This window comes from Peromyscus leucopus, chromosome 10 (genome assembly GCF_004664715.2).
Source record: "Peromyscus leucopus breed LL Stock chromosome 10, UCI_PerLeu_2.1, whole genome shotgun sequence".
Taxonomy (NCBI): Eukaryota; Metazoa; Chordata; class Mammalia; order Rodentia; family Cricetidae; genus Peromyscus; species Peromyscus leucopus.
The window spans coordinates 60,314,560-60,328,217 of NC_051071.1; the positions used below are offsets into that span (position 1 = coordinate 60,314,560).

Below are 13,658 nucleotides of genomic sequence, written 5' to 3' on the forward strand. Positions count from 1 at the left end.
GCCGAGTGTGTGCAGGTTATCTCTAAATTCCAGCTCCAACAAGGGACTCTTCTGTTTGTATTTCTTTGACTGGAATGGATTCATATGGACATCGCATGCACGCATGCATGCACACACGCATGCGCGCACATACACGAAGATGGCTCTTTGGGAAAAGGGAGATGAGTTAGTCTCTGTACTCATGGAGCAGGCAGAAGTAGAGTCAAGGTATCCCTCACTTAGGCTGTGATGGCGACGTTTATTACAGAGAAGACACAAAGAAGAACAGTATTGCAGAGAGGATGAACGCAGCTTTGGGCCCAGTTTGCGGCATGTGCACGGCCTAGTGGAGATATCCAAAGGACAAGAGGATACTTAGATCTTCCGTCCAGGAGCTTCATCGGGATTGGAGATAGGGATCAAGTGTACGGGCAATCCTTCAAGTCACTTGCATGAGTGACCTTCCTTGAGGAAGTCTAGAAGGGCAGAAGAGGACCACAGAAAGCTGCCTCTGTTGCTCTGGTTTGTGTCACCACAGAATACCTGGTTCCAGGTGGTTTACGGAGAAAACATGTGCTTACCTCGTAGTTTGAAGGCTGACATGACAAGATTAGGCATCCCTGTCTCTTCAGCCTCTGGTAAAGGCCACCCCACTGCATCACACCATGATGGATGACAGGTAAAGGAAATGGCCACAGGAGGAGAGGAGCAGGTGCAGGCTCATTTAGGGACAGCTGGCTCTAGTCTCTGTGAGACCAGCATTAACCCTTCTGAAGTGGGTAAGCCTCAGGACTTACCCACTTTCTACCAGGCCCTGACCTACAAAGCTTCTACACCTCAACTTGGCCATAATGGAGTCCAAGCTTCTGCCCCATGAATCCTTGGAGGATGCGTCCAGTCAACAATGCATCCAACTGACAGCTATTGTGGGGTGGTGAGTGAGAGAAGAGAAAACAACAAACTCAGGAAAGGGCCTGGGAGAGCTCAGAGGAGCCAAGGGAACACCTAGGGACTGGAATCACAGGCTTACCCCATCTCTCTGTGAGGAATGGATGCAGACATCTGATCCTCTGCTGGTTTTCCGTATAAGGTTAGATGCTGTTTTGCTTGGCAGTGGACTCTGATACTGCTTTCTACAAGGAAGTTAACTGACGTATAGAAGAATTTTAATCATATGTGCTTGGATGAACAGATTTTTCTCTCTAAGAAATGAGTAATTAAACTCTCTAGTCTTAAAATTTTACAGCACCATATAAAAACCTAATGAAGTAAAATAACAGTTAAACAGATTCATAGCTGGTTAGTTCTGGTACCGTAGCTAAATGACTAAATTATTATCTCTTTCCCAAGGCAAACTACTTTATATTTATTTGCTTTTTATAGGTATTAAAAATTTAAAACCCAATTCCTAATATTTATTTACACTTTGTGTACAAATGAAGTGTATAATATAAACAATAACATCCAGGTGCCCATCATGTAGCAAATAAAAACCATAAATTATGGCATATTTTTTAGTAATATAAAATGCATTTTAAGTTAAACTAAGAGGTGATTAAAAAGTCAAGTATTTTTTTTTTTAATTTGAAAAGAAGGAAGTAGAGAGTTCTTCTCTCAGCCACAAAACTCCATATTTATAGTTAGAGAAAAAATTCTGCTCTCTTTCTCTGATGAAAAATGAAGCTGGTTTCAAGTCTTCAGCATCAAAGGACTCTTGATTGCTCCTGAATATGTTTCTTTCTATGATTCGATTTAGTAAACACAGACCAAGCCCTGGCCCAGCACCAGGCTGGGTGCTAAGTACCAGGCAGCTGAAGAGTCATAGATTGGAGCCCCTCTGCACAGAGCGGTGAGGGAGGAGACCCAAGCAAGCCGCTGTGGCACTGGGATGGAGCGGGTGGGCAGCCCGGCTAGGAGGACTGGGGACTGGTGGAGAGGCTCTCAGTTCTGCTGGGGATGGCAGATTTGGAAAGCTGCAGGAGGTGAGAGCACAGAGCAACCCCTGCGGTACCCATCGCTCTGTGTAGTCACTGTGTTTCCGGCATCCAGTGCAGAAGCCGAGGGGCATAGTAACCATTGGAAACCCACCTCTAGTGTGAATGAGTAGTTCATGCCTGAAGGATCAGTAGGAAGGTGATGAGAAAATGATCTGCACTCTAGCTAACCTTCCTTCCTTCCTTCCTTCCTTCCTTCCTTCCTTCCTTCCTTCCTTCCTTCCTTCCTTCCTTCCTTCCTACCTTCCCATCTTTTTGGGCCATTCAGAATAGAGCATTGTTTTTCATGTTTTAAGCATTCTCCTCTCTGCTCTTGAACAGGATATTGACAGCACAGATCACGACAGATGGTGTGAATACATCATGTACCGTGGCTTGATCAGGTGAGCAAGGGCGTTTTTTGTTTTGTTTTGTAAATCTATGAATTCTAGAAGGCAAAGTGTCATGGAAGCAATTAATTTTTGCTCTTCTTTATAAGTGTTGGTTTTGTTAATTGTGTTATTTAACAGTTTTGACATTTAATGGTTCGAGAAGGCAGAAATTAGCTGGTGGTGGCTCATGCCTTTAATCCCAGCACTCAGGAGGCAGAGGCAGGCGGATCTCTGTGAGTTCGAGGCCAGCCTGGACTACAGAGTGAGTTCCGGGACAGTCAGGGCTGTTATATAGAGAGACCCTGTGATAGTAATATTATTAAGGCATTGTAAACTATTAAACACAGCAGTGTATAATTAATGCACAGTAAGAATGGTGCCATTGGAGGATGACCCTTGCAGATACAGGACCGGAGAATGCAGAGGCCCTAATACAGGGGTGTTTAGTTTGAAGGGAAGTAACTGTAACTGCTAGCAAAGATGCAGGATGTGTTGGGGTTGGAGAGTGGATGAGGTGGTGGGTGAGTATTGTCGCAGTGGGGAGGGGAGCCGATCTTGTAATGTTCCATGGACCCTTAGTAAGGACTTTAATATAAGCATAATGGTGACCTTATTGACCCTTGAACAACTCACCTGGATGGCTCACATACTTACTGAAGGAAGTCCAGAAAACCGTCTAGGGGGTATAAAGGTCATCCTGGTTACCATGCTGGTTCAAAGACTCTCCAGCCATTGCTCAGATAGCTGCCGAGGACTAGCCCGACTACTGTTTCAATGTTTCCAAAGAGCTATGGTAGAAGAACATGCTGTTTCATAAAGCATTTCATGTCTAAGATTGACAACACTGTTTCTATTTCATTCTTCAGTCGAGTATTTATCATAGGATATTAGAATTCTAGAAAACAAGCTTTGATGTGGACTGAAATAGGTATAACAGTTCTCATGCGTGTGTGTGTGTGTGTGTGTGTGTGTGTGTGTGTGTGTGTGTGTGTGTGTGTGTGTGTTATAGCTTATGCGCTGATCTACTCAGGTTGCCCAGCAAAATGCCATAGAATGAGTGGGTAGATTAGAGAAAAGCCATTTATATTCTAAAAGGTCTGGAACCTGTACAACCAAGGCAGCAGGGTTGGTGTTTGGGAGGGCTCTCCCTTCGGGTGGTACATGGCTGCCTTCTTATCCAGGGCTCATGAGGCCTTTCCTTGGCACTCAATCCAAACTGTTGTCTCTCAGTCACCCAGTTCACTGTCCGGCACGTAGCAGGCATTAAGAATAATTGATTGTACTAGGATGGAAGCCTCCCTGCCTCAGGGAGTTATTCATATAGTCACATTCCTTGTCTTCAAGGACTTCAGGAATATCTTTGAAGGTCATGTCTATGAAACAGGTTAGAACTTCGATCTTAGAGATTTGGGAAATAAATAGGCCCGATTTATCAGAGACAGTGCTTTAGAGTTACCGGGAGCTGCAGTTCTGAGCTTAGCGCAAAGCCTTGACCTCTGTGACAGCTCGGATCCCCCATCTGACGGGGCTGCAGCCCCTGTCCCTCTGGTCATCATGGGCAGGCGGGCTGCCTCCACCCGCCCTGGTTCTCTTTGGCAGGTTTTGTCAAGGTCAGCTTGAAGCCTTCCTTCTCTCTGGCTACAGCCCTGCTTTTAACTTTCCACTTGTCTCCCCTGTAAGACGAAGTGCAAACGGTCTTATTATTATTATTAATAATAATAATAATAATAATAAAAACCCAGAGCCAGACACTGGGGTGAAAACTGAGAGATCAGAGGAGCAGACAAGCCACAGCCAGCCTCACCTCACCAACTCCTCAGCCTTCGGAGAGAGAGAGAACGAGCTACTTCCTGTGTACTCACGCCTATATACCTCTCTGTGCCCTGCCATCTTGCTTCCTCTCTTCACCCAGCTACATCACTTCCTCTCTCTGCCCAGCTCTACCACTTCCTGTCTGTCTGTCCAGACCTCCAGACCTCTATGGTGAACTAGCACTGGGATTAAAGGCGTGTGCCACCATGTCTGGTTCTGTTCCCACTGTGGCCTTGAACTCACAGAGATACAGACGAATCTTCGCCTCCCAAATGCTAGGATTAAAGGCATGTGCTACCACTGCCTGACCTCTGTGTTTAGTATAGTGCCCGGCTTTTTTCCTCTGATCCCCAGATAAGCTTTATTGGGGCGCACAAATAAAATATCACCACATTCTCCACTTCAACCTTCCCATGGCGCGTACTCGCCACAGCAGCCACCACAGAGCTCTGCCTCAGCCTGTCTTCTGGATTACCATTTCTCTTCTCTCCCTCTTGGATAGGAATCAGAGTCCTCATGGGAGTGTGCAAGGGAAGGTTTTTTTGTCATCTGCTCCCCCTCTCCCCCAAACTCGTTGCCTTCAGTCCTGGTGCGGTTGACGCCCCCAAACACCACACACATTTCTGCCTCCAGGCCTTGACCTTTCTTACCCCTTCTCCTACAGCACCCCCCACTCCACTGTTTGCCTAGCTTGCCCCTTAGCATTCAGGGTCTCGTTCCAATGGTACTTTTCATGGAGGGGCCTCCTGAGCATGCTCGGTGAGGCAGCTGTCTCTGCCCACCAGCCCGCCTTCTTCTCTGTCCTTTCCCATGGTACTTATCTGTCACCACTCTGATAGATTTTATACATACGCGGTTGTTTAATGTGTCCTTTCAACTAGAACAAATGGTCAGTGAGAGCAAGGGCTTCCTTCTACTTCTTACTCACCACCCCAAGACCTAAAATGCCGCTTTGTAACTTTATCAAATCCTCAAGCGGGTGAAAATGATGCAGATATTCTTTTTGGAAGAGGTAAAATCTAAATGGATGAAAACAAACTCTTTGCTGCTGCGGTTTCTCTGTTTTCCCGTCTGAGAACTTCACTACAAACTGTTTGGATAATGTCTATAAAGTGTTTTGACTTTTCCAGAGAGCCGAAAGCTCTAAGCCAAACAGGATGTGGAAAAAATTTTCAGACATATAAAATCCTTGATTTTAGACTAGTAAATGTGCCTAGAAATATGCATGTGATATTTGGATTTTGAAAGGTAAGGAAGTTTAAGCATGTATTCCTGTCAGTCTGAAGAAATCCTATTATTAACTTAAAACATAATTATATGGGAAGCACTTTGTGTACAAACTAAAGCAAGGTTGCTAAGTGGAGTTAACTAAACTATGTACATATTCCTTATTCGTTTACCATGTTATGAAAACGATACTTCTGTTAATATTTAGGGTAATAAATCAAGTTAATTCTAATCATGAGACACAAAGCCAAGTTAGAAATAGGGAACCAGCCGGGCAGTGGTGGTGCACGCCTTTAATCCCAGCACTCGGGAGGCAGAGGCAGACGGATCTCTGTGATTTCTAGGCCAGTCTGGGCTAAAGAGTGAGTTCCAAGAAAGTGTAAAGCTACACAGAGAAACCCTGTCTCGAAAAACCTAAAAAAAAAAAAAAAAGAAAAAGAAAAAAAGAAAAAGAAAGAAAGAAAGAAAAGAAAAAGAAAAGGGGAACCAGCTTAGTACAGAAGGTGCCAGCCATTAGAGCTCACTAATTTTGGTTGGCCTTTGCTATACTCATCAGAGGTTTTTTATTTATTTATTTTTCTTCAAGACAGGATTTCAGGATTTCTGTATATAGTCCTGGCTGTCCTGGAACTTCATCTGTAGACCAGGCTGGCCTAGAACTCACAGAGATTCACCTACCTCTGCTTCCTGAGTACTGGGGTTAAAGGTGTGTGCCACCACCACCCTGCGAAGAACTAGTGTGTTTTTTGTTGTTTTGTTTTTCAAGAGAGGATTTCTCTGTATAGCCCTGGTTGTCCTGGAACTCTCTTTGTAGACCAGGCTGGCCTTGAACTCAGAGATCTACCTGCCTCTGCCCTCCAAGTACTGGGACTAAAGACATGTGACAGTACTTCTTGGCTTCATCAGAGTATTTTTATAATGAGACTTTTTACAAACCAATTCTATTTCTGCTCCAGGTTGGGTTACGCAAGAATTTCTCATGCAGAACTGAGTGACTCTGAGATCCAGATGGCCAAGTTCAGGATCCCTGATGATCCTACCAATTACAGAGACAACCAGAGAGTAGTCATAGACCCCAGAGGACTTCCCAAGAACGTTCATTTCAACCCCAGGTGAGTGAGTGCCGGAGTGATCGCCTTTCTGCTTGCTGTAGATGGCAGATACAAGCTGCCACACGCCCCTACCGAGTCCAGATATCAACCTCTATGAGCTCAAAATCGTGGTAGATTCTAGAGACCATTTCAAGTGACGGAAGTCCTGGTAAAGATTCTAACTCATGGGTTTAAGTTATAATCTTTACTTTCTGGAATGAAGAAATGTGTGATAGCGCCAGCCTCAGGGAAAATGCCACATTCTTGTCATGATTACCACCACCACCAGCGCCATCATCATCGACCTTGTCACCACCACTGCTACCATCATCACCATCACCATCATCATCATCATCAAGGTGGTCATCATCATCGCCATTAACGTGACCATGACAGCGAATACTCCAGGGTTCCCATATTCCAGCTCTGTCCCAGATTCTTTACATGTTATCTCGATTTAAGTCACTGGGTTATTAACTGCTGTTACCAACATTTTGTGGAGGAGGAAGTTCAGGCTGAGGAATACGGCTGCATTGGGCTTAAGTGACAGAGCTGTTGAGGAGGAAGGCAGCCCATTAGCACGGCAGGGTTGCTGGGATTCTCCCGGCGGCACCCTCCCTTCAGCTGGAGAGCATTTGAAAACTGCACTGTTTGGTCTTGGCCCAGATCAACTCATTCGGACTCCCTGTGATGATGCTCGGCTTGGGGACTTAAACAGCTCTTTGCAGGTTATTCTAATGGGCAATTCACGCTGAGACTGTGAAGTGTGGGCAATTCCCTCACATGGCAGGAATTCTACCGTGAAAGAGATATTGAATTTCATTTCGCTTGGTTTTTTAATAGAGGTTGTCTAAGAGATCTGTTTGTAGCCAAGCATGTGATTTGAAGCTTGTGCGCTAATCTTTGCTACAGTGGATGGTGAGATAGCACTTCCAGGCCAACCCGGACACTGAGCATGCCCTAGACAGACATTGTATCACTCGGCCGTTTCTTCCTTCACCAGCTCACAGCTGCAACAATTCTCAGGCTTTGTCAGGGACAAGACCACACTTCATTTGATTTGTTTACTTCCTGAGAGAGGACTGTGCCAGAGTGCAGGGATTAATGCAAGGAGAGGGAAACCAGCCTGGCTTTGTCACTCACTGTGTTTTTCTCTTGCTGTGTGTGTAAGAGGAAAGTGATGGTGAAGTCAGCCTTGGAATTCTTGCCATAGAAAAGACCCAACTGCATGTCATTAGCCTAGGACAATTTCAACTTCTAAGTGTAATGGAGAGACGACTCAGAGGTTAAGAGTGTCACATTCAGAACATGAATATTTTGGGATCTCATGGTGTGATGAAACACACGACCAAAAGCAATTGGAGGAAGAAAGGGTATGTAGCCAGAAGTTTCTCTGGTTCTGCCTGGCCCCCTGGTCCAGACGAATCTCTCCCACCCGGGACCCCGTAGCCACTTATAAAATAGTTACTCAGAGGCTTAATATTAATTACAAACTGTTTGGTCTGTGGCTCAGGCTTTTTGCTAGCTAGCTCTTATAACTTAACTCAACCCATTCCTATTAGTCTATGTTTTGCCGAGTGGCCCATGGCCGTGCTGTTGCCGGTCTGCTGACATCTTGTTGCTCCTTGGGTGGCAGGCTTGCTTCTCTCTCATCCCGCCCTTCTCTTTCCTGTCTCTCTCTTTGGATTTCCTGCCTGCCTCTAAGCTGCCTTGCCATAGGCCAAAGCAGCTTATTTATTAACCAATGGGAACAACATATATTCACAGCCTATGGAAAGACATCCCACAGCAAGGGTTTATGTGGCTTATGCTTCCACGTCACAGTTCATCATCAAAGGAAGTCAGAGTAGTGTAGCTTGAGTTTTCCTGCCTTGCCCACAGTCAGGACAAACCTCTGTCACCCACCAGTCCCACAGCCGCTCAGACCCAACCAAGTAAACACAGAGACTTATATTGCTTACAAACTGTATGGCTGTGGCAGGCTTCTTGTTAACTGTTCTTATATCTTAAAGTAACCCATTTCTACAAATCTATACCTTGCCACATGGCTCGTGGCTTACCAGCATCTTCACATGCTTCTTGTGCTGGCGGCATCTGGCAGCCAGTCCTTCTGCCTTCCTGTCCTTTTATTTCTCCTCTCTGTTAGTCCCGCCTATCCTTCCTGCCTAGCCACAGCCGATCAGGTTTTATTTATTGATCAATCAGAACAACTTGACATACAGACCATCCCCCAGCACAGCCAAGTGCAGACCATCTCAAACACCTGCACCCAGGCCCATGGTCCTAATCATCCTCTATACGGACCTGCTGGGTAATGCCACAAAGAACCCAAGAAGGGCTCCCACAGGACTGTAGGAACTCAAGCAGGGCAAGAACCTGGAGGCAGGAGCTGATGGAGAGGCCGTGGAGGAGTGCTGCTTACGGGCTTGCTCTCCATGGCTTGTTCAGCTTGCTTTCTTATAGATCCCAGGACCACCAGCTCAGGGACAGCCCCCACCACAATGAACTGGGCCCTCCCACTTGAATCACTAATTAAGAAAATGTCCTACAGGGTTGCTTGCAGCCCAATCTTATGGAGGCATTTTCTCAAATGAGGCTCCCATCTCCCCTGGGACTCTAGTCCATATCAAGTTGACATAAAAAGAGCTAGCACAGCTCTTTTTTTCTTTGCTGAATGAGATGACTCCTTAACTGGAAAATAAAAATTTTAGGCAGAAAAGATTTTCTTTTTTTTTTTTTTTTTTTTTTTTTTTTTAATTCTTCATATACCAGGAATGTGGCAAGAGCCCAATAAACTATTTTTGGTAAACCACAACTGCAGATTGAGCCAAGACAGCTGTGGCTGAGCGAGGACTGTTTTCTTGCTCAGTTACAAAAATAATGGAGGTGTTGGGGAGGCTTGCCTTCATTACAAAATTCTGCTCAGGACACTTAGGATATAGTCTCTCAGCAGACTCAAATACTCGCTGCATTCTTATTCACTCCAGTCACAATGCCTTTGAGTAGTAGAGTTGAAATCACATCCTTTGACCCGTGTCTTCTCCTAGTCAGCCCCAGGCAACCACTGTCACCTTGCTAGCTGCTTCTGTAAGTGTAACTTTTAAAAAGTTCTGCATGTAACCCGTCCAAACAAAACAAATCAACCAACCAACCAAACAAACAAAAACAAGCGAGGCAGTGATGGCACAGGCCTTTAATCCCAGCATGTCTCTAAATTCTGCTGCAAGCCGCAGGAAAATGTAATGGAAATCAGCTACTATCACGAAAGCTACGACTTGGAAAAGTCAAGGACTTTTTCAAAGGTCAAGCCAAGCCATGGCTTAAGAAGTCTTGGTGATATTTTAGCTTTTGTATATGTATTAGCTGGGTTCTTACAATGATTTTCTTATATGCCATGTGTGGTTCCAAGAACTTCTTACAGTGTATTTATTTAAAATATCTATCAAGCATTCAAGGCCAAGCATCTCCTGAACTAAGGTAACACCCTTATGGAAACAACGCCTGTCTCCTAGGGCAGGTGGATAGCTTTATTTCTTGTGCAATTTTAGCTGAGGCCCTCCTTTTTATACAGCCTTACTAACGTTATAGACTCATAACTTCTTACCTAAACACTTCTAGGAATGTAGATTGAGCACATTAATTCCCTTTTTGATATATTAACTGATCATTAGTTCTCAGTTGACCCTCCTCCTTTACTACTCCCCCCCCCCCTTTTTTTTTCCAGAGCTGAGGACCAAACCCAGGGCCTTGCGCTTGCTAGGCAAGTGCTCTACCACTGAGCTAAATCCCCAACCCCTGCTACTTCCCTTTTGGTTGTAAAAGAAAGCCTGATGGTCACTGCCTAAGAAAACTCTTACCTACCTTTATGGCCTTGTAGGAATTCGAGCCTGGTGACCTGGCTGGAGGGGGGGAGGATTGCTATTGCTTGGGTTTATAACTGGATTCCTGAGAGACTCTGGAGAACTGAGAGGGATAAGGAGGATTTTGACTAGAGAACTTGAGGACGAGATGGAAGATGAGGAAGAGCCAGATGGGGAAGTACTAGATGGGTAAGAACAAGAGGAGAAGAGCCTAGATGGGGCAGAACAAAGATGAGAGAATTAAGATAGAACTTAGAGGAGACAGCAGATAAAGGTAGAGAGAAATCAGGCAAGAAAGGAGCTAGGCATGAGAACAGAACTGAAGCTAGGTAGATAGGGTTTTATCCCAGAAGAATAAAGTAAATGGATAATAGAGCTCAGCGTACTTAGATTCTTTTCTGGAAAATAATTCTCACTGTTCATAGTTTCTCTTCTGGGCTCCTGGGAAGAATGTTATTAAGGCTGGTCTTTAATAATATTTGAGAAAATTTGAGGCCAGCCTGGTCTACAGAACAAGTTCCAGGACAGTCATGGCCACACAAAGAAACCCTGTCTTGAAAAAACAAAACAAAACCAAAACACCAAAAGTTCTACATGTAAGTGAGAACACTCACTTTTTTTTTTTTTGGTTTTTCGAGACAGGGTTTCCCTGTGTAGCTTTGCGCCTTTCCTGGAACTCACTTGGTAGCCCAGGCTGGCCTCGAACTCACAGAGATCCACCTGGCTCTGCCTCCCGAGTGCTGGGATTAAAGGTGTGCACCACCACTGCCTGGTAGAACACTCTCTCTTATGCTTGCACTCTCTCCCCCAACCTCTTTTTCCAGAGGATCAAACAGGGATTGGCACAATCCAGACAAGCGCCTGGCCACACCTCAAGTCCTTGTTTTGTTTTTTTTTAAATTTGTCTTTGAAACAGGGTCTCACTATGTACACTATGTAGCTCCGGCTGACCTTGAACTTGCTCTATAATCCAGGCTGGTTTTAAACAGACAATCCTCCTGCCTCTGTTTCCCCAAGGGCTGAGATGACAGCTGAGCCCCAGGTGTCTGGTTAGTTCACTGGTCATAATGCCTCTAAGTTCATCCACGGTGGTGCCACAGAAGGCAGCAGTTCCTTCTTTTCAAAGACTGAATAATATTCCAGTGTGTGTGGACACAGGCCAGCCTTGGATGCGTCATTCCTAATTCCAGGAGCTGTTCTTATTCTTCGAAATAGTTGCTCACTGGCCTGCAGCTCACCATTTTGGCTAAACTGGCTGGCCAGCATGCCCCTTCCATCCGCCTGTCTCTATCTCCACAGCACCCGATGGCACGAACATGCCACCACACCTGACTTATTACATGTAGGTCCTAGGATTCAATCTCAGGTCTCCAGGCTAACCCAGCAAGCATTTTACTGACTGACTACCTCCCTAGACCCCTTTAAATCCAACTTTTAACATAGCATACAACGTGATGGGTTTCATTATGACGTTTTCAAACATATATATCATTATACTTAGTTCCTATTCATCCTCTCCCCCACCGCCACCTTCCTCTCCTTCCCTCAGACAGGGTAATAGTCTGCGACATGAATTCCTTACTGTCTCTTCCTTTTCTCCTCACCCTCCTCAACATCTCCTCCTCTCCTCTCATGCTCCACTTTATAACTTTAATCATTTACACACACACACACACACACACACACACACACACACACACACACACACACTTCAATCTATATATTCTACACATTAAACATGTGGTATCTGTCTTCCCAAGTCTGGTTTCTTTTGCTTTACAAAATGATTTCCAGTTACAACCACTTTTCTGCCGATGTTTTCAGTTTTTCTCTCTGACTGAATGAAATTGCACTGTGCATGGACCACTTTTTTCTTCCACTCGGAGGTTGAAGGACATCGAGGTAGGTTCCATTTCCTAGCAATTGTGAATAGAGAGCTAGTAAACATGAATGTGCAGGTGTCTCTGTGGAGTGTCCCTTTATAGTCTTCGGGGTATATACCCAGAGGTGGTATGGATGGGTCATATGGTAGTTCCAGGTTTAGCTTTTTGAAGTGCCTGAACACTGATTTTCCCATAGTGGCTACACATGTTTACATTCCCTCCAACAGAGCAAGAGTACCCTTTTTTCCCAAATCCTCACCAATATTTGTTTACCTGACGACAGCCATTCTGATTGGGATGAGAGGGAATCTCCAGGTTTAATTTTCATTTCCCATATGATGAAGGGTATTGAATACTTTTTCAAAATCACTTATTGACCTTCTGTGTTTTTTTTTTTCTCTTGAGAACTATCTATTCATTTGATTAGTCCATTGGATGGCTAATTTGATTGGATGATTTTTTGATATTTAATTTCTGCAGTTCTTCAGGTGGTCTAAACATTATCTGATGATGTGTAGTGGGCAAAGATTTTTTTCAAATTCTGGATTCCACCCCCCCCCCAATTCTCTGTACTCTGGTGATGGTTTTGCTTGCTGGGCAGAATCGTGAAGTTCTATGCGACCCCACTCCCACTCTTGCTATTTTCTGGACTGTTGGAGTTCTTGTGAGAAAGTCCCTGCCCCTGCCTTTATCTTGAAGTATTCTACCTATGTTTTCCTCCAACAGTTTCAGAGTTTCTGACTTATCTTCAGGTCTCCAGTCGATTCTGAATCAATCCTGGGGCAAATTCTTGCACAGATGGAAATTTAGTTTTTTCTGAACTACTTGTTGAAGAGATCATCTTTTCCCCCATTTTTTTTGGGGGGGAACCTTGTTGAAAATTATATGGTTGTAGCTGTGTGGGTTGGTTTCTTTGTCTTCTGTTCTATTCCACTGGCTCACATGTCTGTTTCTGTCCAACCACTGAACAGTTTCTGGGGGAAAAAGAAAGAGAGGAGTTAAAAAGTAGAGGGGAGGGGGAAAAAAAAAAGAAACTAACACAAAAAGAAAAAGATTAAAGCTTGCCCGATAATAAAAAATGTGCAATAAAAATCAATTAATGTGCCAGGCGGTGGTGGCGCACACCTTTAATCTCAGCACTCAGGAGGCAGAGGCAGGCGGATCTCTGTGAGTTCGAGGCCAGCCTGGTCTACAGAGTGAGTTCCAGGACAGGTACCAAAACTACACAGAGAAACCCTGTCTCGAAAAAAAAAAACAAAACAAAAAAATCAATTAATGTATGAAGGGAACTAAAATAGAAAAAAATTAAAGATTTTTTTAAAAAAGTATTTCTTTGTTTTGTTTTTGGGCAAGTGTTTTGCCTGCATATGTGTATGTGAACCATGCATGTACTTGTTGCCTGTGGAGGTCATAGGAGGGTACAGGGTCCCCTGGAATTGGA

At 44.5% G+C, this 13,658-nt stretch overlaps 1 protein-coding gene across 1 annotated transcript in view; it reads left to right on the forward strand.

Moving 5' to 3' along the window:
- The window catches only part of Cwh43 (cell wall biogenesis 43 C-terminal homolog), a 56,119-nt gene that overhangs the window by 36,608 nt on the left and 5,853 nt on the right, over positions 1-13,658 (forward strand). Inside the window, exons 14-15 of the mRNA XM_028864225.2 lie at positions 2,295-2,356; positions 6,340-6,495. Of these exons, the coding sequence (XP_028720058.1) occupies positions 2,295-2,356; positions 6,340-6,495 (218 nt within the window). The remainder of the gene's footprint in view (positions 1-2,294; positions 2,357-6,339; positions 6,496-13,658) is intronic.